Raw genomic sequence first — 26951 nt, forward strand, 5'->3', positions numbered from 1 at the left:
GGTTAATTTTGTCTCTGGATTTTGACTTTTTTATTTACCTTTTTTTTCCTCATTGACAATTGTAACCAATATTTTAATTTTCACTGACGCTCACAGTTTACTGAACTTCAAAAAGTTACCAAGGTAACACCGCAAGTATCTCAATTCTTTCGAAATCAGCAATTAAGTTACTTTCGGCTGGATTTGACTTTTGAACTCTAACCTTTCGTTGACCTTGATATCAGTAACCGTGGTAACCACATATATTAAAATTAATCGATATCATTGTTAAACACATGACCCAGTCCATTTTTCCATTACGGTGAAGCCACTATTATAACTTTATTTCTTAATTTGAAAAAAAAAAAAAAAAAAAGAGTGAAATGTGATACACTTAGTTAAAATATTATGCGATGAAACATTTATAGCATCGTTACAATCCATCCATTTCCTCAATTTGATTATGTACTGAAGTTCTTGTAATAACACTCTGTCGCGTTTATCAGTATATTTGTGATATACAACGAGCTATTACAGCGATGGCCCTTCAATAGCTTATAATTAACTTACATTCTAAAGGTTCCTAAATAATCTGATATGATAACAATGTTTGTATTACTCTAATTACCTACCATGTTTGGCCCTAATTCCAAACTTCAATGCTAAGTACTGTTCGTGACTGATGACACACTATTTATAGACCATTTTTCTTTTTTTGCAAAGATTCTTGCTGCCACTGGATGTTCATCTTCTAGAATACTAAACGTTGTATAGTATACACATAGTTGAATATGGACTATAATTCATTTCTGAGTTTGGGAGCAGCAGGCTAACAACAAATTATCATAAAGGAATTTTCAAGGGGCAAAGGCAATTGTCGTATGTTTGTGTTTTCTGCTGGTTTGTTAATTTCTATTTACTCTTAACAAAACATTTTTTTCGATACATAATGTTCATGTTTCCTAGTTATCCTTCTTTGATTTCTATATTTGAGTAACCTTAATGATGGAATGAAGTTTAACGTTATAAATTTACGGGTTTTTTTAGTTTCATAACATCAACCATCAACATCCAATCAATGGTACATAATTGTACTACGTATTGAGTATTTAAAATATGTATGTGTCGTTTGAACGTATTTTTATTTGGGTTCTTTGGTATAGAGTGACAGAGAAAGAACGCATATGTGTGTGTGTGTGGGGGGGGGGGGGGGTAGAGCTGCAACAAAATATGAATATATTATGTGTTACAGAATGTTTGAACGTGTTGTGGATTTATTAATTACTCTGTCACAATATCAACGACGGATTATTGATTTCAAGCTTTCTAACAGGACTGCATACAACAGCAAGCTGCAAACTGAAAAATTGTTGTAATCCCCTTTTTTTGCCGTTTAGTTTTCGTAAAATGTATCTTAGACTATGAAGAGCACTATACGTGAATAATTATAAACGATATTAGTGCATTCTGAGTAGATCATTTGGGCATAGTTTCAAAGACATTTACATTTTTTTTTCTTTCAATTCACAAGTGCGTTCGTGTTTTATGTCTCGTTTCTATATTCTCGTTCGCCTTATATTTGTTTAAATACCACTTGTTCCTTATTGCCCTAATTACCTACACGCATGGCTATTTGTACCACGTTGACGTCAGTGTGGGTAATTTGAACAAGGTTTGCTTGTGTAACTTAAAACTATGACACTACAAATTAAAGGGAGAAATAGGCTTTCATTCTAATGATTCCTAATCGCTCTTTGGAAATGATCCACTATTATTTACAGGTTACCAAAAGTGTAGGAGACATTACAACACTTACATGTTTGGCGAGACACCCCTTTGGCGGCACAAACTTTTCAGATTAAGCAGTAATGTGTGCATGGATCTGTACAAAATTATCTGTTGGTCTCATCGCCAAAGGAATCCTTTGGTAATACATATCATGTAGGTCACCGAATACTAAGCTGACTGTGTGAATCAATTTTGACTTGAAACACGGTGAACATTCACTTGACAGAAATTAACAATTAATCACGTTTGGTGATGCCATCCATTTTAGACCGATGCTTATCAATAGATGTTAAGGATCACTGGACGAATAAGGGTAAACACAACTTTGTTCGAGTGAAATATTGTTAGCACTGATTCACTCTTTTAATTTGACAGATCGAGATATAAGCCATGAAAAAAGCCATTGTATAAAGTCTAATGTTAAGAACGAGTCTATCTGTAGAAATCAGTACAAATTACCAAATACGAGCTTTTTCATCAGTCTGTGATACAGAGTAGTTTGTGGCATCGTATATTAACACATGTTGATCACCAACACGTTTTAGTGATTACATTTTGGCCGCGCAATTTTTGAGAAAGATTACCGTACTATTCGCTGTTTCCAATTGTTCATTAACATATTATTTGATTATGCTTTGTGTAAAGATGGCAGCGATTTGTAATTACAATCAATCAAACCTACGTAGTCTACAATAATATGTGAGTTTGTCGCTGGTACTCCAAGGATTATAGCCCAGACTTTTGCTTCGTGTGTTTCTACCTCAACCTTCCCTTATTTCCAGTACGTTGTACGAGATAGAAAGAAAAAAGTAAACACAGAATAAATTGATATTTTCTATAATGCTCAAACCATAAACATTATGTTAATATAACTCGAACTACTCAAAGAAAACGAACCTGGTTATGTAACCGACACTGAAGCAGTGTCCGCTATACATGATTCATGTAACACTACAAAAGACGGTAACTGTTCTCAAGGCCAGTTATGATATTTTGATCAAATGGCAGTTATTGCTAAGATAATTTTTGAAATGAAATTATTATTAACGTTATACATGTAAATGATTAAGAATATGTATTATCTTTACGTTCATTAATCAAGGAGATGCAGATCTCGAAAACATTGATGTTGATTACAAGAACGACTCGATGATGTCGTCGTCCTTTCAGAAAAGACTGGATAAGTTACAGTCCGGTAAACATGTTGCCAAGAAAGAAAATGGAACAGGTTTGTAACCGAGGAAAAATATTAATCTTGTTACAGTATGTTACAAACAGTTATGGTACTTACTGTATATACGATGGAGACACAGCCACGGCTTTCGCTGGATATGGAAGGAGGAAGTAGGATGTGGGAATTTGGGGAAGAGAGTCGGAGTAGGTTTAGTGAATCTCATTTTGGTCAAGACACTTATATTTGATGACGTCACATGTTTAGAGAAGACTGGTTGTGTTCCGATCTGGAACCGTGCAAATACTGTCAACCTCGATCTTGACCAAACGAAAATTTGTAATCGAAAAAAAAAACGGTAAATAGTGTCCATGAAATTTACATTGGCCAAAATTGTGATACTTTTAAATTGAACTGAAATGCAAAGATGATTAACTTCATTCATATCAATTAATATGAACATGTATTACTTCTTCAAGAATGGTAGCTATGTTTGAAGAGTCAAAGGATATACATGAACATATTTATTTCGTTTTCTTATATAATTTGTTACCAACGCTTTACTTTTGTTGTGTTTAATGATCCTTGTTCCTAAGAAATATTCATTTTTCGTTCATAAGATAACAGAGATGAAGATCTTGGAAACGTTGACGTTCTTCACGCGAACGTCTTGAAGATGCCCTTGTCTTTTCAGAGAAGACTGGATATGTCCCAGTCCGATGAACATGTTGCCAAGGAAGATAATGCAAAAGGTTTGTAACCGACCAAAAAGCTAATGTTGCTACAGTATGTAATAAACAATTATAGTTCTTACTCTAAATATGATGGAGAAACAGCCAGGGCTTTGGTAGGTTATTAGAAGGAGAGAGGCAGAGGATTTAAAAAAAGGGGGATGGGAGTAGGTTTTGGACATCCAATTTCGGGTAGGATACTTTTATTTGATGATGACACATGTTTATAAAGGACTGGCTGTATTCCGGTCTGATTCCGTACATTTACTGTCAACCGGGACCTTGACCAAACGGAAATTTGTAACCGAAACAAATCGGTAAATCGTGTGAATGAAACTGGCAGTGGTCGAAATTGTGTGGCTTTTAATTTAAACTGAAACGATGATAATCTTTATTCATATCAATCAATGAAAATAGTATTAAATATTCCTGAATGATCTGTTCGAAGAGTCAAATGATAAACATGAATATTGTATTTTGTTTCCATTTATAAGTTTATAACAAGGCTTTTCTTTCGTTGTGTTGAATGATCCTTGTTTCTAAGAAACATTGTTTGATCGTTCATTAGGTCATGGAGATAAAGATCTCGGAAACGTTGATCACGAAAACGTCCCGACGATGCCGTTGTCCTTTCAGATAAGGCGGGATATGTCCCAGCCCAATACAGATGTTGCCAAGGCGGATCATGAAAAAGGTTTGTAACCGACCAAAAAAATAATCTTGTTACAGTACGTAAGAAACAGTTATAGTTCTTAATGTAAATATGATGGAGATACAGCCACGGCTTTGGCTGGATATTGGAAGGAAGGAGCCTGAGGATGTGGGAATGGGGGTGGGGGCGGGGGGTTGGGAGTGGGTTTGGTGAATCCCATTTTAGGTTTTGGTTGGATATTGGAAGAGAGGAGGATGGAGATGTAGCAATTCGGAGGGGAGGTTGGGAGACGTCTAGCTGTGTTCCGGTCTGATAACGTGCAATTATGATCAACTATCATCTTGACAAAACGGAATTGTAACCGAAACAAATCGGTAAATCGTGTTAATGAAATTAACTGTGGTAGATATTGTGGTGCTTTAAATTGTAACGTGGTTGAGAAATGGACGGATGGTGTGAGGTGGAATACTGGAAGAATGTCTGCTAGGGTTGTGGGAGTGAGAGGGGCGAAAATAATCATTTGAAATCACAGTAAGTGTTTTAGAGAAAGTAACTACTGTAATCTATACATTCATTTAACCAAATGGAGAAAATAGCAATCATTTTGGTGTGGTCAGTCAGTGATCAATGTAATCTGTATAAACACTTAGTGCACAAGTGTTAATATCGGGGAGGGGTAGGAGTGGCACAACCGACTAAAATTTAGCCAAAATCCTGTGATTGTATTCTGTTCCATTGTATGTAAAGTAGATTGGGCTTTGCTTGTGTATGCTCACTGTATGTATACAGTGTGTCACTGAGGCCATTTGTGTATTCAACTTGAAAAAGCAATTGATACAATACAGCATACTTTAAATATTAATATCAACATTTTGTTTTCACGTAATCTGAATAACTTATTGTTTCGTCAGACTCTATCAAACATTCATATTTTGTTTCTGTTCTGCAAAGTGTCGAAACGCTAAACGATCGTAAACTACCCAACTTGGCCAGAAAGTTATATAGTTACAGTTTTGACTTTAAAACCTCAAAAAAAGGGGATATATGAAATATAAAAAATTGATGTAAAATGAAGCATTGTGAGGGCATATTTAGAATATGAAATAGATGAAGTAGATGTCTAAGAGTACGCGAGGTCTTGCTAATAAATACTTTGTGTAAGAATTATAAACGGGGTGTACAGATGTAGTAGGGTTCCAATTCTTCCCCTGCTACATGCAAAATATCCCAGTACTGAACCATTTACCTTGACTAACGATAGAAACTAGGGGGCAAAGGCCTCCCACCCACTCTGTCAATAATACTGATATATAGTCAGTACAAGATTCTACAAATTTCTGTGAAGATCAAAGGACGTTTGAGGTCAACAGAAAACGTTTGCAACATAAACGTACAGTGAAATTTAACTTATTTATATAGTAATGCAAGGACCTCAAAGATTACTTGTGAGTAATTTTAAACAAAATTTTAAACAAGTTCAAGAAGATGTTTTTACAGTTTTATTATATGTACCCAAAATAAAATGATTCAAGAAATCACTAAATCCTGTGATCGTCCTGTTTTACTTTATATTGGGGGCGACTTACAATTACTGTGAAATATAAAAATTTCACGCAAATGGTACCAATTATGCATTAACCTTAATTTGATGGTAACATCCTGTATGATGTGTAGTATACATGTGTCCGTTGCAATTTTATGATACATTATACGACCTACGTTTGAAACAACTGACTAAAATGAAAAATCTGCAACTTGAATCTATTACTTAAACATTACTTCTAAAAGTTTTCAACACAAAGACAAATGGCATATGTTCCCTTTTTCTATCTATCTATCAGAAATGGATCAGAAAAATAGTGTACAAAGCAACAGTGAATCCACAGCACAGGTTTCTCAAAAGCAAACAGAGGAACAGCAGGAATGCACAACCGACAATCTGCAGGAGAAAACGCCCAATCAGAATCTTTCCTATGACAAATACCAATCGAGTAAAGATGTTTGCAGTGTCGAATATGTCGATGATCCAGTCGGGTGTACTACACAGGTTGCCAATCAGCATCATGAGTTAAATCACGATCCTCATCTACAAGAAAACAGCCCTAGGTTGCATTCCTCCTGGGACAAACACTCGCCAACTGTTGATGACGCAACTGCAAGACTGAGTATGATGGCGATAAATACACCTGAATCCAATGGGCAGAGTTTCTTAAAGATCGTACCATCTCAATTTGCATCCAGGCAGCAGATCAGAAATTTCAACTCCATGTTCAGCTGACTGATACTATTGATCAGTTAAAACATCAACTTGAAGTTGTAACACACATGCCTTCTAACATCCAGCGCCTCGTCTATTGTGGGATGCTATTACGATACAATTATACTCTTGCACATTATGAGATCAAAGACAATTCATCCGTGCAGCTACTGTCAGTTACACAGATCTTGATCTTTTACATAAACTTGTACGGTGATAAACTGTCCCTTGGAGTTAATTCAACCGATTCCATTGGAAATATTGTATCCATGATTGAATGTCAAGAATCACTGAGTAGAGGTCAGCATTGCTTAATGCTTTTTGATAGGGAGTTGGAAAAAGAGAAGTCACTAAGTGATTATAGCATCCAGGACGAATCCATCTTACAGCTCCAACCAATCCTGCTAGAAAGTATACGGATCCGTGTATTGGTTAATACTAGTAAGCAATTACTAATTGGTGCAGAACCAGAAGATAAAATTAGCGATGTGAAATTCAAAATCCAAGATAAGGAAGGCATTCCTTACGGCCACCAGCAACTTAACGTTGAAGGCAAACAGTTAGAAGATTCTAAACCTCTTTCTCATTACAATATTGGGAAAGGAAACATCAAATGTATTTATTTAAGCTTACATGATATCATGAAGATTGAGATAAGAACTGCTTCTGGAAGTACAAGTACAATTGCAGTTAAAAATGATAACACCATCAAGGAGGTAAAAACGAGGATTGAAGATTTTACAAACATACCCGTTACAAGAAAACAGTTACAAGATGAACTCACTCTCTCTGACTATAATATTGAGAATCATAGTATTTTCAGTCTCGTAAACCTTCAATTTGGACTAAGACTAACCGTTACCATTTACAGGAACAGTTTGATTGATAAGACTGTCACTCTCGTGATGGACACTTGTGCCACAGTGCAGGACTTGAAAGACACAATCCAAGAAAATGCAGACATTCCTAGTGAGCAGCAAAGTCTTCTGTTCAATGATGAGTGCCTACTAGATGACAAATTACTTTCGGAATACAATATCAAAAATGATAGCAACTTACAGTGTGTACTAGCAAAGACGGACGGTGTGCATGTTTTTGTCGACACATTGAAAGATAAGATAGTTGTTCTTAATATTCAACCAAACGATACCATAGAGATGCTCAGATTAAAACTTCTGCTAGTCTGTGCCTTTTCTACCAGAACAGCCAACTAGAAAATTATAAAACTTTAACAGACTACAACATATTCAACAAATCTGTCATTGTTGCTTATAGTTTGCGGCTCATGTGAGGAAAGTTCAGGGGCAAAAATTAGTCTTGATGTTGAACCTTCAGATACTGTTAGAAGTGTGAAAACTAGAATTCGAGATGAAGAGGGAATTCCCATTGATGAACAGTTGATTGACTTTGCAGGTGTGGAGTTACATGATGAAAGAACACTTTCTTATTACCATGGTATAAAACAGAGCACTATGCATCTTCGTTTACGATGTTGGAACATGGACATTTATGTAAGAACACCGACTAATAGAGCAATAATGCTCAAAGTTGAGCCTTCAGATACTATTGAAAATGTGAAATCCTATATTCACGACAAGGAAGGCATACCTACTCTTCAACAGAAGCTTATATTTGAATGTAAACAGTTAGAAGATGGCAGAACACTTTCTTATTACAATGTTTGTAAGGGGAAAACGCTGTACTTGGTGTTACTGCCTATGGAACTTTTTGTGCAAACCTTGTGTGATAAAAAATTAACTCTGGAAGTTGATCCGTTAGATCGAATTGAAGACGTAAAATCTAAAATTCAAGAAAAGGAAGGAATTCCTCCTGATCAACAGAGATTTATTTTTGCAGGTAGACAGTTAGAAGATGGAAGAACACTTTCTGACTATAAAATTCAGCAGGAGAGCACTATTCATATGGTGTTACGGCTTAGAGGAGGTATGCAAATTTTTGTGAAAACACTTACCGGTAAAGTAATAACTCTGCCAGTTGGACCGTCAGATACCATTGATAACGTAAAATCTAAAATTCAAGACAAGGAAGGAATTCCTGCTGATCAACAGAAGATTATTTTTGCAGGTAAACAGTTAGAAGATGAAAGAACACTTTCTGACTATAATGTTCGAATGGAGAGTACCCTGTATCTTGTCTTAAGACTACGTGGTGATGAGGAGTTGCAACCTCGTGATGATAGTATGTGCATATTCGTACAAATTATGTCGAGTAGGACAGTAAAACTAAGAGTTGATCCTCAAGAAACTATAAGCAAAGTAAAATCTAAAATTCAAGACCAGGTCGGAAATTCCCAAGATTTTAGTCAGCTAACATTTGCAGGCAAGACACTGTGTGATGGACAAACCCTTCTGTTTTATTCAATAGAAGATCAAGCAACTCTTCTGTTGGTGCCATGTTGATGTGAAGTCAGTCATGTATACGTAAAACCTGAATCTGGTGGATCAATGAAACTTCGATATGCACCACAAGATACAGTCGGAGCATTCAAGAGAAAAGTGCAGGACATACTAGGTGTTTCACCTAATTATCAATATTTAACATTCAATAACATACAATTAGAAGATGGGAATACATTCTCTGACTACCAGATTCAAGGCGGATCAACTCTCTATCTATACCATCAAGGGACAATTCAAGTGATTGTAGCTCATCCAGGCAGAGATGCTCTAACTGTACATTGTCGAAGTCGTGACACTGTGCAAATCTTAAAACAGAAACTACTTTCCCAGCAGTTTTGTCTCAGTCTTTCCGGTACTGAGCTTAAAAACGATAAATCAATATCTTCCTACAACATTAAGGCCAATACAGTTCTTCGGTTAGAGGAGGTAACAAACTTGAATAACAATGTTACTCATGCCGTCAGTTTAGGTCAATACGAAGGAACAACAGTATGTCGTGGCACCAAGCGAGCTCTTCATGAATGTTCGGATGATGGTGCGAGCCAAACCCTTAATGAGGCTCAATACAACAATTCCAATGTTCGACAAAACAATTCCAAACAAAACGATGGATACATCGTTCAAGTAAATTTTGGCATTAGAAATAAAATCTTTAGATTTCTTTTAACCGACGTTGAAAACTTAAGAAAGTTGAAAGAGAGGGTCTATGTAGTGGAAGGAGATGTGCATCCCGACCAGCAACGGATATACGGACGGGGCACTGAATTGATAGATGAACAAGAGCTCGTATCATCACATGTCCATGATGGTACATGTATCCTAGAACTATATTTACGCAGGTCTAAACAAATTTCTGTTCTGGTAATTGGTATGCATGGGGTACGACATAAGGTTACTGTAGATATCTTTAGTACAATTGAACAACTAAAGAAACATCTTTACTGGGAGAAAAATTTCAGTTTGGTAGGAAAGGTTTTGATGTTTAATGACAGACATCTTGATGATTCCGCTACCTTTTCAAATTACAACATAGATGACAAGTCGGTACTTTATGCACTTGAAATACCAGAGAATCACATGAATATCAAAATTCGAATATCCACAAGGGATGTTGCTTCTGTATTAATTCATAAGTCAAAAACGATTAAAACCTTAAAATTGTTAGTTAGACAACAAACATTCATCCCCGTCAATCAGCAGGAACTAACGCTACATGGCACAGTGCTTGAAGACAACACAACATTGTTAGAATACTTCCAAGCCCAAGAGGACGGTCACATATTGACACTCTCTCTAATCCATCACATACGTATATCACTAACTGTTTGTATTAATATGTTCAAAAGTAGTGACTACGTGGTTCAATCAGTGAACCTTCTAGGATCTGATACAATCGACATGTTAACACACATCGTTTATCAAAGGGTATTTATTCTACCAAAGCAACAACAGTTGAAGAAAAATGGTCAGATACTTGAACATAGCAAGACCTTGTCAAAGTCTAACTTAATAAACGGAGATATTATTTTCGTGGACATCTTACCACTGTGTAAGATCACAATTAACACAGGTAAAGGACATAAGCCAGTCACAGTTGAGGTTCTGCCGAACGATACTATCAGTGAAGTGAAGGATCACTTACAAAAGGAGAGTGGGATTTCAATGTCTAATCGATGCCTACTATATGAAGGAGCTGTTCTGGAGGAACACAAGTCTGTAGACGATTACGACATTAAAGACGGTTCAGTTCTGTTCCTTTCCCAGAGACCACCAGAACTTGTTACATTAACTTTCCAGAGGACTTCAGGGGAAGTAAGTGAACTGAAATTTAATCCTCGTGATCCTGACTCAGTTCAGTGTACGATACAAAATATCATCAAAGATGAAAATGAGTCAGCTTCTAAAAGCCACGTGTATGAGTGTAAACAGTTTTAGCCCATAACATGACAGACATCGCGCTACATATTTACCTCACAGATGTTGTCACAAACAGATGTTGTCACAAACAGATGTTTTAAATGAATAATTCTCTACTTAATATAAGGTGAAAAAATGGAATTACTGCAAGAAAATGTGTGAAAATTTCTATAAAGTTGGCTTTACATTATGTGTCATCAGTGATTTTAATAAAGAGCAGATGTTTTTTTCGTTTATCAAACTATTCTATGTCATCATTAAATTAATTAGATTCAATACAACGTGCATTTCATGAATCAACATGAAAGTAACGTGAACCTTGAGTTAATATGTTACCTTTTCTTAAACTTCAAAGTTCTTGTTGGTGTTTCGTGAGAAGTATTTTAGGGTTTATATAATTTTCGGTACATTGTAATTTTAGTGACAGCTTTTTCATTCAACGTTGTGTACTGTTTCAAGGAAAACATGTTACACGTAAATGTCCAGTAGAGACCTTCAATGAAAGTTTCTGATGCATTGTCATTTTTAGTCAATTAACATTGTATATTTGTTATCATTTCGTGAAAGTTATTTAGTGTATAATATAATTTTCGGTACATTGTCATCTTAGTGACAGCTTTTTCATTCAACGTTGTGTACTGTTACAAGGAAACATGTTACACGTAGATGTCCAGTAGAGACCTACAATGGAAGTTTCTGATGCATTGTCATTTTTAGTCAATTAACATTGTATATTTGTTATCATTTCGTGAAAGTTATTTAGTGTATAACATAATATTCTGTACATTGTCATTTTAGTGACAGCTTTTTCATACAACATTGTGTACTATTTCAAGGTAAATGTAACCTGTTGATGTCCAGTAGAGACCTATAGTGGATGTTGCTGATACATTGTAATATTAAGTCAATTAATATTGAATATTTGTAATAATTTCGTGGGAAGTATTTTAGTGCATAATTTTCTGAAAATTGTCATTTCAGTGACAGCTTTTCATACAATGTTGTTTTTTTTAGTGACAGTTTTTTTCATACAACGTTGTGTACTGTTACAAGGTACATGTAACATTTTGATGTCCAGTAGAGACCTACAATGGTTGTTGCTGATGCATTGTCATTGTTATTCAATTAATATTGTATATTTGTGATAATTTCGTGAGAAGTATTTTAGTGTATAATTTCTGTACATTGTCATTTTAGTGACAGCTCTTTTATACAACGTTGTGTATTTTAGTGACAGCTTTTCTCATACACCGTTATGTACTATTACAAGGTACATGTGACCTGTTGATGTCCAGTAGAGACCAACAATGGATGTTGCTGATGCACTGTAATATTTAGTCAATTAATATTGTATATTTGTAATAATTTCGTGGGAAGTATTTTAGTGTACAACTTTCGGTCGATTGTCATTTTGGTGACAGCTTTTTCATCCAACGTTGTGTACGTTTACAAGGTACATGTAACCTGTAGTAGTGACCTAGATGAAAGATGTTGATACATTTTCTTAGTTATTCAATAACTTAATAATTTCGTGGAAAGTATTTTAGGGTATAATATAATTTTCTGTACATTGTCATTTTAGTGATAGCTTTTTCATGCAACGTTGTGTACTATTTCAAGGCACATATTACCTGTAGAATTCCAGTAGAGACCTACAATGGATGTTGCTGATGCATTTTCATTTTCAGTCAATTAACATTGTATATTTGTTATCATCTCGTGGGAAGTATTAACAGTAAAATATAATTTTCTGTACATTGTCATTTTAGTGTCAGCGTTCTCATACAACGTTGTGTACTATGACACGGCACATATAACCTGTTGATGTCCAGTAGTGACCTACAATGGATGTTGCTGATACATTTTCATTTTTAGTCAATTAACATTGCATATTTGTAATCATTTCGTGGAGAGTATTTTAGGGTAAAATATAATTTTCTGTACATTGTAATTTTAGTGATAACTTGTTCATCCAACGTTGTGTACTATTTCAAGGTACATGTAACCTGTTGATGTCCAGTCGAGACCTACAATGGATGTTGCTGATGCATTTTTATTTTTAGTCAATTAACATTGTATATTTTTAATCATTTCGTGGGAAGTATTTTAGGGTAAAATGTAATTTTCTATACATTGTCTTTCAGTGACAGCTTTTTCATACAACGTTGTGTACTATTACAAGGTACATGGAACCTGTTGATGTCCAGTCGAGACCTTCAATGGATGTTGCTGTTGAAGTTTCATTTTTCGTCAATTAACATTGTATATTTGTAATCATTTCGTGGGAAGTATTTAAGGGTAAAATATAATTTTCTTTACATCTTTGTGATTGAATCTTTAGAGCAAAGTGTTAATCAAGAATTATATTTGTAGGGGTAAGTGTTCGGTCTAGGCCAGCAGGAACGAAGGTGGTGATTACTTCAAATTATCTTTCCTGTGTGATTGAATGTTTGGATCAAGGAGTTGATTGATTGTTATATTTTTAGTGTTATTCTTAACACTAGGTTAAGCCGGTACCACATGGCTGTGTCGTTGTTATTCCTACCGTGGGGTTGACTTGCTGAAGTCTCGTTGTTTAATGAATGAAATCTACACAGGATATGAGTAGGCAAAAGTGTCCCATTACAGTCGTAAAGATCCTCTGTTAATGTATTCAAATTAAGTACATGGTCTGCGTTGATAGTAATTCTTATTCTCAGTCATCGTTGCTATGTTGTTGTCGAATATTTAGGCAACTGTTGGAAGCTGTATACATACAACTGGTTAACCTTTTGTTATGACTGACCCAATTTACACATATTTTTAATGCTTTTCTTGTTATGTTTCATTATAGATGCACTTGTAGCTCTGAAAGCCCTTAGTGTGGTCCACCATTCTCTTTTTCTTTTCTGCAAATTATCTCTAAAATATTTTAAGTCGCTGGCTCTAATACCCAGCGATACTTGTGAGGCACTGGAATAAAATGATGGAAGTAAAAGTTGTTGTTCTTGAGTTTTAATGTTCATGTTTGTTGCCATTACATCTTTCTTGCCATTACATATGTGCCGGGTAATCTATCGTTAATATGAACTAAATTCTTCCATAATTAAAAGTAAAAAAATCCCCCGACTGAAAATGGAGGTTACCCATCCTCCTCCCTCCCCCGCCCCTTTCGCATGTCATTGCCTACAGCCCAATTAAAGTTTCAAGTTGGAATGATAGAAACTGCAAAAACTGAAAAATGGATGTAAAATGGTGCATTGTGTAGACCTATTTCGAATATGAATTAGATGTCTATAAGTAGCTCTATACGCAAGGTTTTGGTAATAAATACTTGTGTTAGAATATAAAAGCGGTGTGTACAGCTGTAGTCGTGTTCCAATTCTTCCCCTGATGAATGCAAGATAACCGTGTACTGAACTATTCACGTCGACTGACCAACGAAGGTAGAGGACATAGACCTTACGCACCACTGACACATAGTCAGTACAAGATTCTACAAATTTCTGTGAAGATCGATGGACGTTTGAGGTCAACAGAACTCCGAGTTGAAAACGTGTGCAATATAAACGTTTAGTTAATAATTGGCATTTACATTAGGTCTACATAAGTGCAAGGACCTCAAAGATTATTTGTAAGTTATGTTCAACTAATAAGGGGAAAAGTTGTAAGGAGTGTGATTTTCTCATCTTTGTCATAATTTGTTTGCGTGAAACGTCGTCTTTTTTATCTGAAGGTTTTACAAAATAATGATTTACGTATTATCTGATCATACATTCATAACGATGAGAAATATGTTTTTGGAGGCCAACAAAGGGCAGAACTCCTAATACTCTAGTGTGTGGCACAACCTTACTAAGTACAAGAATACTGTGTTTACAGTCACCCGATACACATAGAGAATACATTAACCAGGCGCGTATCCAGGATTTTCTAACCCGGGGGGCGCGAATTACTATCTAAGCGGAGCGCCACCATCGGTTGGCGCGGAGCGTACAATAAAATTTTTGGTTTTGATACCCCCCAGATCACCGGAAATGGCACTTCTCGGGCTTGAAAATGAGCAACCAGATGTACACTTTTGCCTGAGAACCAAGTATTTTCCAAAAGTTTTTTCCATCCATAACCTTTTTGAAGATTGTCACCAGTCACACATCATGTTCGACCTCATTGCATGTCCTATGGATCATTGCTTTTGTAGGTATTCTACGTCACGGCCCACAATATCCGAAAGCCCCACTTTTCAAGGTTTTAAGCCCATTACTTGTTGAGAATTTAAAAATTCACTTTTCTCGTGAATAAAATCACTTCAAAACATTACCCATAATGTTGCACAAAATTCAATCTATGGACAACCAATATAGAAAAACCTCCTTGAACCCCTAACAGACAGGTGAAAATTGAACGAGTAGAGGAAAGTATGATGAAGAATGTTGGTGAGGAAATTTTCGACAATTCCGACACAGTTAATTTATTGGTGTAGAAATATTAAAACCTCTTATAATGGCTTTTACAAAACTTCGTTGAAGGAACAGAAATATAGCAGATATTTCCGATATCAGGTATATCGAAACCGAACACTTCACTCGTAGGCGTAGGTCCCGTAGGAGGCGGGGGCTGCAGCCCCCCCCCCCCAATTGTTTTCCCATTTTTTCGGGCACCTACTGAAAGAAAAATAAATAGCAATGAATAGCTTAAAATGATCTCCTTGGTAATTGAAATAAAGTTGTAAGCTTGGCCGACATTACTACTGTAAAAGAGAGTTTTGACATAAATGGATCTGTATGCTTTTTCTCCATCTACATAAGACATTTGGTTGTTTACATTAGCATCCGGCGGTATACTGTGCAACTTTCACGGACCGTGCGGCACACGATGCCATACAATGTAATGACCGATCTTGCCTATATGATATTGGCATCGACATGTTGGATGCGCGAAAAATTTTGGCTTTTTTTCGGGCAAGTCATTACAGCCCCCAAATCCAATCTGGCTCCTACGCCTTTGACTACACACATTGACAGTTTTTGAGGCTGTTCATCGTGGAACATGCATTTCAATGCTCATTGATACGATGTTATATCTGCTCTTTGCTTTACAAATTCGAACAGGCGTGTAGGGAGTAATTGCCAAGGGAGGGCGAAGCCTGTAGGCAAACTATGAGTTGGCGCGAAGCGTACAAGAAAAAATTTGGCCGAAAATGCCTCCCAGATCGCTGGAAATGACACTTCCCAGGCCTTGTAAATTGCATCTAAGCATTGTCTATTTTGAAATTACTAGCGATGTCATAAAGAAAATTTGCTCGGGGGGGGGGCGGTCGCCCCCTTCCCGAAATGCGTTATGTTCCCCGACGACTCGGTCGAGTTCAAGTACATTAGTGAGAGAGGAAAAACGGAAACGTCAAAAATGGAGTTGTCGGGGTAAGGGGTAGGGTGAGGCGCACACCCCTCCGCAATCCTTGATCTGTCACTGGCTACCCTGTGTATATAATAGGGATCTTTCTCTTTCCGAGGTCTTGGCTATCTTCTACTCCCTCCTTTTCTCCTTTTTCTCTCTTTTTTTCTTTTTCTTTTCCCTTCCTTCCTCTCCTCCTTTTCTTTCTTCCCCTCCTTTTCCCTTTTTTCTTTTCTTTTTTTTCTCTCCTCTTTTCCTTACCCGGGGGGCGCGCGCCCCCAACGCCCACCCATGGATACGCACCTGTTAACTACTGTAAATTTCTAAATTTTGTACCACTGTAAGAGCTGGTTCGTGCTCGTTATTCCGTAGCAAGTGCTATGAAGTACACAGTAGCAACTGCAATCCTCGTATCACGCGTCCATATACTAGAGTTCCTTTATAGAAAATGTAATGCTATGAGCCTGTAAATTAAGTCTAAGCTCAGACAGGACGGTCAGGTCCCAGAGAGTAGTGGCATCATGTTGAGAACATTTTGGTCATTACTTGCAAATACGTGCAAACCTGGGGAGGGTGTAGAAAGCTTTAACAAACCACAATTTGATCAGCAAATACCTTCAACCTCATGAATTATGTAACTCTGCTTCCCTGCAAAAAATATTCGGCTGCCTGCCGTAACGTTGTTCGGATAAAATCTAGTACTAACTACTATTTGAAGGTGCGTCAATTGTGAAGCCTTTACTTACTTGCAGTCAGGCATCCTAACGTAGCCCTAGATCCACCATTCGATCAGTTTCTCAAGTAGCTTAGTACTACATTGCTAACTAGCCTAAAGAAGTAAGCCGCTAACACTAGGGCACATTTGAATTTGTATTGTTAGGCTGCCATAACTGTGGAAGTTTTAAAGTTAGTGCAAGCCCAACGTTTGTCTTTGGACCCAGGCCTAGTCTAGAAATAATTACTGAGGCCCTACAGTACACCATGTCTAGGTTACCTCAAGTACACTAGGCCTCTCCTGTAACTAAAGTAAAATCATTACTAGCACAGTATTAGCAGCACTGTCTTCTTTAAGCCTCTGGTACAGACTAGACCTCCAATTACAATTGCTTAGGCTGCCACAGACTGACACTGTAGTATCACTAATACAAAACTTTACAACTTCTAGTACTAATAAAAATGGAAGCTGGTCACCTTACCATTTCGCCCAACCTTGTTGGTCATTTCGCCCAACCAGCATGGTCATTTCGCCCAACCTTGCTGTTTCGACCAACATTGATTAAATATTATACTTCAATATAACGGACGGGGATACTTCTATGGGTTTGGACAATTAAATAAGGAAACGTTCGGGAATTGTTAACGTTAAGGGATACGAACCGAATATTAAGGAAACTTGAAGTCCTGGTTACAGTTGGTAGGATGGATCAGTGTTAAAGGGGTTAGGTTTCATAGGTTTTATGGAGACCGATTCCCCTTTGTTTGTATAACATTAGATTAACACTATGTAGAACTAGATGAACACCTAACTGCTGTGAACAATACTCTTGATTAACTCCTGGCGGAATTGATAACCGCTTGACCAAGGTCAAAATAAATCAAGCAGAACAAAATAAATCAAATTGGAATAGTGAAATATATGAAGGGATATTATTCTGACTGAATATGAGTAAAAAAATGATTGGTCGAAATGACCAACAGGGTTGGGCGAAATGACCATGCTGGTTGGGCGAAATGACCATGATGGTTGAGCAAAATGACCATGCTTCTTGGGCGAAATGGCAGTTGGGCGAAATGGTTGTTGGGCGAAGTGACCAGAAAGCAATAAAAATTAGCCTTGGCCTAAAGAGTGACTGTTGAGTAACTGTCAGTCATATAGACAATGCTAAGTCTAGAAAGACTCAGGGGGAGAGGGGGGAAAGGACCTGGAGGAGGGGATAAGGACCCCTGTAAATCTAACATAATGCCTTCAAGTCGATTTTATTACTGGCCAGGTCAGGGATCTGAATCAAAGCTTTGTTGAGTCAGGGCTGTTACCTATGGACAAACGCTATCCTTCCTGAAAATTCAGCAATTTGATATGATATATGAGAGTGAAATTGACACTTGAAAGCCACCGTCACACTGGGGGAGCGCATTCCATAATTTCTGGCACCCCCTTTTTTGTTGCCCATACCCAATATTGCCCACTTTTATTGTGTGCAGAAAATAACTGGTTTTGCAACAACCATAAAAACCTTCAAAATAACAACCTGAAAAGATGCTTTTGGAAAACTCAAGGATGAACCAATTTACTCAAGGCGCAAAGCATACATGTACGCTTCTATCTATTAAAGTTCTGCATCAATCTGAATACAAAATTATGGATTTCTTACAGATTCTTTGTCTGCAATGTGCATCCAGTCATCAGCAACTTTGGAAGGGAGCTTTTGAAATATAGCCCTTCATAGTTTTGATGATTTTTGAAGGACACAAACTTAGATGCCCTTCACATAATACTTACAGTATATTTACACTCTCTGCACTCTCTCTCTCTCTTTGGCTGGAAGGCAGCTGTATTTTGTACAAAATGTGACAGGTTTGTAGCCAACAATCCCATGGAAACGTTACATAATTTGATTGCTTTAGCTTAGGGGGTTGCAAAGTTAAAATCTAATTCATGGTTGAGTGAGGGGGTGAAACCGGGCAGAAACCCAAGCCAACGATCGAGTTTGAGCTAAAGACCATCTGGCATAGGGTCAAGGGCTCAGCCTTAGGGCCCCTGTGGAGTTCAGGGGAAAAGACCCTGGTGGGAGACCAGAGGGAGAAGCCCCCTAGAAAGTGATTTTAGCCATTTTGAAGCAGTCAAAACTCTTGAAATTTCACGCTATATCTCCGAGCTATGTCTCACAAAAATTAAAATATTTGGCAATAACCTTTATTTTATTCTATATTTATATTGATGTTATAAAAAAATCCATGTTTCTTTGCACTTTTCAACATGTATTTTTGGCTCCTTGCTTTAGCAAAAGGAACCTATGTAGTCAGGTTTGTGTGGGTGTGTCTGTGTCGGTGTCTGCATCTGTGACACTTGCTTGGGTACGCTTTATCTCAATAAGGGAAAGTTGGATTGAGGCCAAACTTGCACTATAGATCCGCCATATGGAGAAGGTGTACCCTATTGTTTTTGGTGCCCACAAAGGTCACCAAAGGTCAGTTATGGTCCAAAAAACGAAAATATTAAAACTGCAATAACTCCCAGTGCCAATGTGTGACAAGGTTGATATTTTGGGACAAGTTGTGAACTGGTTAGGGGAACATTTTTAAATTAATATTCATGTGATTCGAGGTCACCAAAGGTCAATTAATGATAAAAAAAACTAGTATTTTTGCAATAACTTGAGAACGAATTGTCTGTTAGGGTTGGGAGTTGCTTCAATGTAATCCAATTGTCGACCCGCATCTGGGTGACCCTTGACCTCAATTTGACCTCTGGTGACCTTTAAGTGTTTTGGGGATTTTTACAGTTTCGATGCTATTTTCAGATGTCAAAGGTACCTTCTGATCATAAATGTCAATAGGTTGACGCCGTGTGACCTTCATGTGAGAAGTTATATGGGGTCAAAGTTTTTCGGTCGGAGTAAGGATGGCTGTACAGACTTGTCGTGTTGTTTTTTGGAATCGGGATCAAACTACATCTGAAACCAAGGTCAAAAGGTCAAAGGTCACATTAGAAAAAAATGTTCTTATTTTGGGAGGAAACGGGCGAAAAAGAAAATGTTTGGTTTTCATGCTAGATTTGGATATCAAAGGTACCTTCCGATCAAAAATGTCAATGGGTTGACACCCGGGTGAGCTTTGTGTGTGAAGTTATACGAGGTCAAAGTTAATTTTCAGACATTTAATGCAATAACTCCCAGTGCAAAGGTGTGACACAGTTGATATTTTTGGACAAGTTGCAAATGGTATAAGGAAATATTTTCAAACTTAATGGTCATGTGATCCGAGGTCACCAAAGGTAAATTAATGTTAATAAACTAGAATTTTGGGGGGAGAAAATGGGCAAAGAAAAAAAATTGAATTTTTATAGTTTTGATGCTATATTCAAGTCTCACCGATCAAAAATGTCAATGGGTTGACCCAAGGTGACCTTTGTGTGTAGAGTTATATGAGGTCAAAGTTATTTTTCAGACATTTAGTACAATAACTCCCAGTGCCAAGGTGTGACACGGTTCATATTTTGGGACAAGTTGCAAATGGTATAGGGGTATATTTAGAAACTTAACGGTCATGTGATCCGAGGTCACCAAAGGTCAATTAATGATAAAACACTAGTATTTTTGCGATATCATGAGAACGAATTGTCAGTTAGGGTTGGGAGTTGCTTCAATGCAATCCAATTGTCGACCCGCATCTGGGTATCCCTTGACCTCAATTTGACCTCTGGTGACCTTTAAGTGTTTTGGGGATTTTTTACAGTTTCAATGCTATTTTCAGATGTTAAAGGTACCTTCTGATCATGAATGTCAATGGGTTGACCCCTGTGTGACCTTCGTGTGCGAAGTTATACAAGGTCAAAGTTAATTTTCAGACATTTATTGCAATAACTCCCAGTGCCAAGGTGTGACACGGTTGATATTTTGGGACAAGTTGTAAATGGTATAGTCGTATGTTTTCAAACTTAACGGTCATGTGGTCCGAGGTCACCAAAGGTAAATTAATGTTAAAAAACTAGTATTTTAGGGGGAGAAAATGGGCAAAGAAAAAATGTTTGAATTTTTATAGTTTTGATGGTATATTCACGTCTCACCGATCAAAAATATCAATGGGTTGACCCCATGTGACCTTTGTGTGTGAAGTTATATGAGTTCAAAGTTAATTTTCAGACATTTAGTGCAATAACTCCCAGTGCAAAGTGTGACACGGTTCATATTTTGGGACAAGTTGCAAATGATAAAGAGGAATATTTTCAAACTTTATGGTCATGTGATCCGAGGTCACCAAAGGTCAATTAACGTTAAAAAACTAGTATTTTGTGGGAGAAAATGGGCAAATAAAAAATGTTTGAATTTTTACAGTTTTGATGCTCTAGTTAGGTCTAACCGATCAAAAATGTCAATGGGTTGACCCCCGGGTGACCTTTGTGTGTGAAGTTATGTATGTATACTAATTCAAAGTTAATTTTTAGACATATAATGCAATTAACTCCCCATGCCAAGGTGTGACCAGGTTGATATTTCGGTACAAGTTGTGAATGGGGTGGTGGAACATTTTTCAAACTTAACGGTCATGTGATTTGAGTTCACCAATGTTATCATATCTGTTGACCCGCTTGTAGGTGACCTTATATTTCTTACATTTTCGACGCCATATTCAGATCTCAAAAGTGCCTTCCGATCACAATTTGTGATCACAAAAGTGTTGGCTATAGTGTTGGTTACTTTATGGGTACATGTAGGACCACAATTACTTGGACTATTTGAGCCCAATCTTGCTTGATAATAGTATGTGTATTGTCATATACCCCTATGCAAAGAACCACAGTGCCCTTGGGCTCTTGTTCTCTTCCGTTTTCTTCTTTATTATCTTTGGTTCCGTTTTGAGTGTACATCCGTCCTCAAGACATTATAGTTTTGTTGCGTTTATCCTTACGTGAGTCATATATATGTAAAACCTGACTCTGGTAGGTCAATAAAACTTCGATATGCACCACAAGATACAATCGGGACATTCAAGAAAAAAGTGCAGGAAATACTATTATTACCACTTAACCATCAATATTTAACATTTAACAACAAGCAATTGGAAAAAGGGAATACATTCTCCGACTACCAGATTCAAGGCGGATCAACTCTCTATCTTTTCCATCAAGGGACAATTCCAGTGATTGTAGCTCACCCAGGAAACGACACTCTAATTGTACATTGTCGAAGTCGTGGCACTGTGCAAATCTTGAAAACGGAAACTACTTTCCCAGCAGTATTGTCTCAGTCTTTCCGGTATCGAGCTTGCAAACGATAAATCAATATCTTCCTACAACATTCAGGCCAATACTATTCTTCGGCTGGAGGAGGGAACTAACTTAAACAACAATGCTAATCTTGCCGTTACCTTAGGTCAATACAAAGGAACAACAGTAAGTCCTGGCACCAAACGGGCTTTTCATAAATGTGCGAATGTTGGTGCCAGCCAAACCCTTAATGAAGCTCGATACAGCAATTCCAATGTTCAACAAAACAATTCCAGACAAAACGATGGATACATAGTTGAAGTAAATTTTGGCATTAGAAATAAAATCTTTAAATTTCCACTCACCGACGTTGAAAACTTAATTTGAAAGAGAAGGTCTATGCAATGGAAGGAGATGTGCACCCTGATCAACAACGGATATACGGACGGGGTACTGAATTGATGGATGCAGAAGAGCTTGTATCATCACATGTCCATGATGGTAAATGTATCCTAGATCTATATTTACGCAAGTCTAAAGAAATTTCTGTTCAGGTAATTGGTATGCATGGAATACAACACAAGGTTATTGTAGATAACTTTAGTACAATTGAGCAACTGAAGAAACATCTTTACTGGGAGAAAAAGTACTGTTTGGAAGGAAAGGTTTTGAAGTTAAATGGCAGAAATCTGGACTATTTCGCTACCTTTTCAAATTACAACATAGATGACAAGTCGGTACTTTATGCACTTGAAATACCAGAGAATCACATGAATATCAAAATTCGAATATCCACAAAGGATGTTGCTTCTGTATTAATTCATAAGTCTTGGCAGAAACAATTAAAAACTTAAAATTGCTGATTAGACAACAAACAGACCTCCCCATCGATCACCAGGAACTAACGTTACATGGCACAGTGCTTGAAGACAACAAAACATTGTTAGAATATTTCCAAGAGGACGGTCAAATATTGACACTCTCACTAATCCACCACATACGCATATCACTTACTGTTTGTATCAATATGTTCAAAAGTAGTGACTACGTGGTTCAATCAGTGAACCTTCTAGGATCTGATACAATCGAAATGTTAACACAGATCATTTGCCAAAGGGTATTTATCCTCCCAAAACAACAACAGTTGAAGAAAAATGGTCAGATACTTGAACATAACAAGACCTTGTCAAAGTCTAACTTAATAAACGGAGATATTATTTTCGTGGACATCTTACCACTTTGTAAGATCACAATTAACACAGGTAAAGGACATAAGCCAGTCACAGTTGAGGTTCTGCCAAACGATACTATCAGTGAAGTGAAGGATCAGTTACGAAAGGAGAGTGGGCTTTCAATGTATAATCGATGTCTACTACATGAAGGAGCTGTTCTGGAGGAACACAAATCTGTAGACGATTACGACATTAAAGACGGTTCCATTCTGTTTCTTTCCCAGAGACCACCAGAACTTGTTACATAAATTTTCAAAGAACTTCATGGGAAGTAAGTAAACTGAAATTTAATCCTCGTGATCCTGACTCAGTTCAGTCTACAATACAAAATATCATCACAGGTGAAAATGAGTCAGCTTCTAAAAACCACGTGTATGAGTGTAAACAGTTTTAACCCATAACATAGATGTTGTCACAAACACATGTTTTAAATGAATAATTCTCTACTTAATATAAGGTTAATGGAATTACTGCAAGAAAATGTGTGAATATTTTTATAAAGTTGGCCTCACATTATGTGACATCAGTGATTTTAATAAATGTCATCATTATATTAATCAGATTCAAAACAATGTGCGGCTTTAAGTCAATGAAATAATTTAAGTCATTTCATGAATCAACATGAGAGTAACGTCAACCTTGAGTTAAGATGTTGCCTTTTATTAAATTCAGAGTTCTTGATGGTGTTTCGTGGGAAGTATTTAGGGTATAACACCATATTCTGTACATTGCAATTTTAGTGACAGCTTTTTCATACAACGTTATGTACTATTACAAGGTACTTGTAACCTGTTGATGTCCAATAGAGACCTACAATGATTGTTGCTGGTGCATTGATATATTTAGTCAATTAATATTGTATATTTGTTATCATTTTGTGGGAAGTACTTTAGTGTATAACATAATTTTCTGTACCTTGTCATTTTAGTGACAGCTTTTTCATACAACGTTGTGTACTATTACAAGGAACATGTAACCTGTTGATGTCCAGTAGAGACCTACAATGGATGGTACTGATGCATTGTAATATTAGTCAATTAATATTGTATATTTGTAATAATTTCGTGGGAAGTATTTTAGGGTAAAATATAATGTTCTGTACATATTTGTAATTGAATCTTTAGAGCAAAGTGTTGATAAAGAATTATATTTGTGGGGGTAAGTGTTCGGTCTAGGCCAGCAGGAATGAAGGTGGTGATTACTTAGAAATATCTTTCCTGTGTGATTGAATGTTTGGATCAAGGAGTTGAATGATTGTTATATTTTTAGGGGTATGTGTATTTTAAACCATTCAAGAGGCCGAATCATATTCTATCACAGTAATCTACCTTGATTGTTCACAGTTAGTTTCTAATCCACAAAATTGTGTTCAGATCTAGAGTTTGGCTCGAATGGTGCGATCTCATAACTTTTTTTTTTTATCTACAATGGGTGGTATAATTTCACTTAAATTTTAAATCGTTATTCAACACTAAGTTGAGAGGGTGGTAGAATGAGACGGTGTGTGTGGCCAGGGGTGACCGTTCATTTTGTGAGGTCAGGTGTCATAGGTTTACCAGGTCATTCTAGACACAATTTAGCAACAGAGCTTAAGTTGTACAGAGACAAGCAAGTGGAGGCGAAGAAAACCGTAAATAGACCTCCTCTTTACCCTCCATCATGCACAACCATGTAACACAAGTTAAAGGGGTGTTCCTCTGTCAGAAATTGTAAACTGATCTTGAAGAAAAGAATGTTTCACACTGCTGGATGAAAACCCATATCGGTATCTTGTCACTTACTTCAGACATAGTTGATTGAATTAAACTAATTTTGACTGAGGTAATATTCCCTCACTCTAGGAAAAGGATCACAGAAGGTGGGCACTGATGTCATCTGGGAAGATTTTCTTCCAAGGATTTACTTGGAAATAGTCTTTTCTTAGTAATTGATCACCAGAATATTCCTTTAAGGTATCTCAATGTAACAGCAACCTCATGACAAATGTAGATCAAAGACCAGCAACTGTTCTTATCATTTAAAAGCTATCATATTTCATATCGTTTCGTTACAATTTAGTACATCATTATACAGTACGTACACATTTGTTTAAAAGTAGTTGATACAATTCTTTAGTTATGTACATTTGATGCACAGTATAGTAAAATCAGTCCATGTATGTACTGAGACAACAACATTTCTAAATGCAATTGTTTGAATTGCTTCTGCATTGATAGTTTATTGACAGCAATGTATTTCATTTACTTGCCAAGTTATGCATTATCTCAAATAATGAAGGACCAGTCGTCCACGCAACCTACGGGACCTTCTTGTGCGTGCTGCTGCTCCACCTCTAACTACTAACTATACACCTATTCAGCATGGCACTTTCAAATGTGACCGTACTACGAGATGCATCATCTGCAGCCACCAAATTGTTGAATCATAATCCATCACCAGTCACTGCACCCAACTCACACACAAGACTAAGGGTCACATCGCTTGCAAAACCTCTAATGTCATCTATCTGATCTTTTGTAGAGTTTGCAGCATCCAGTATGTTGGTGAAACCAAAACCACCCTCGAGAAGCGTTTATATGGTCACACATCTACAGTCAACATCATAAAGACTGACACTCGGTTGGAGAACATTGTAACCTTCCCTAACCATACAATTAATGACTAGTCCCTACAGGGGATTGAATCCTTGGGTAGTCGTCCTGACCTAGTACGAATCAACTGAGAGAGATTGTGGATGCAACACCTTCGCAAATTCAACCTCATGGGTTCAAAATTCAGGAATGACATGAGCGACCTTTAATCTGCTCCCACAACCCCCCCCCCCCTCTATCTCCCATTGTTTACTTCTCTTGTTTATTCCTAACCTCTTCTCTTAATCATCTCGTTGTCCCTCTACAGTTTATCTCCTACCTCTCCTTTTCCGCTTTTGGGTTCTTGCTTCTCTCCATCCCTTGTTTACTAATTCTCTTACATCTATCTCTATTGTGTTCACCCTGCTCATTAATATTTGTATCTTCTGTTACTGTTACTTGTCATTCAGCCGCTGAAGAATATCATGCTAGGTTCGAGACGTCAAGCCACCTTACTTTTACACATTCTTTTAAACGGGCTCTTTAATGAATAAGCAGTTTGCCAACATTTTTCTTTATTTAAAACAACAGTTATGTTAAATAACACTAGTTCGTTACATTTTGGTGGATAAGGTTTAAGTGTTTTCATTCATTTTCTTTCATTATCTTTGCAAGATCTCAGAGGCTCAATATTTTTTGCAAGACTTATAAAGAGGAGGGTAATGAAGACTCTACTGCAAAATCGATAATAAATTGGTAAGGAAAAAGTCTACGATGTTGAAAGCATTCCTATTTAAATCCCGTCGATCCAGGTTTACTGATGTTGTTCTTTTCATTTTAAGTTTTGAAAATATACGAGTTTCGTCTTTGTTCAAACCTTGTATTACTATACTAACGACATACTTTACTTGTTAATCATCTAGACTAGGTTTCTG

At 36.9% G+C, this 26951-nt stretch overlaps 3 protein-coding genes across 5 annotated transcripts; all 3 read left to right on the forward strand.

The window, feature by feature from the left end:
* Positions 1 to 845: 845 nt before the first annotated feature.
* LOC139982985 (uncharacterized) lies at positions 846 to 6599 on the forward strand. 3 transcript variants are annotated; one of them, XM_071996304.1, is made up of 5 exons: positions 846 to 879; positions 2870 to 2995; positions 3559 to 3690; positions 4214 to 4363; positions 6163 to 6599. In XM_071996304.1, the coding sequence occupies exons 1-5, from the start codon at positions 861 to 863 to the stop codon at positions 6597 to 6599; spliced, it is 864 nt and encodes a 287-aa protein (XP_071852405.1). In that variant the 5' UTR covers positions 846 to 860. The 3 variants fall into 3 exon arrangements, with proteins under 3 accessions (XP_071852405.1, XP_071852404.1, XP_071852403.1); XM_071996303.1 differs by lacking the exon at positions 846 to 879 and adding an exon at positions 1787 to 2080 and having other exon boundaries at positions 4238 to 4363; XM_071996302.1 differs by lacking the exon at positions 846 to 879 and adding an exon at positions 1845 to 2080.
* LOC139982993 (polyubiquitin-C-like) lies at positions 6510 to 14749 on the forward strand. Its single transcript, XM_071996320.1, is given in 2 exon segments — positions 6510 to 7688; positions 7878 to 14749. Coding segments are annotated over 2 exon segments (4098 nt in total). The 5' UTR covers positions 6510 to 6646; the 3' UTR covers positions 10934 to 14749.
* Positions 14750 to 23241: 8492 nt separating this feature from the next.
* On the forward strand, positions 23242 to 23694 carry LOC139982041 (uncharacterized). Its single transcript, XM_071994541.1, has one exon. It carries the CDS (start codon positions 23242 to 23244, stop codon positions 23692 to 23694), a length of 453 nt encoding a protein of 150 aa, XP_071850642.1.
* Positions 23695 to 26951: the final 3257 nt, after the last annotated feature.

Source organism: Apostichopus japonicus, chromosome 16 (genome assembly GCF_037975245.1).
Source record: "Apostichopus japonicus isolate 1M-3 chromosome 16, ASM3797524v1, whole genome shotgun sequence".
Taxonomy (NCBI): Eukaryota; Metazoa; Echinodermata; class Holothuroidea; order Aspidochirotida; family Stichopodidae; genus Apostichopus; species Apostichopus japonicus.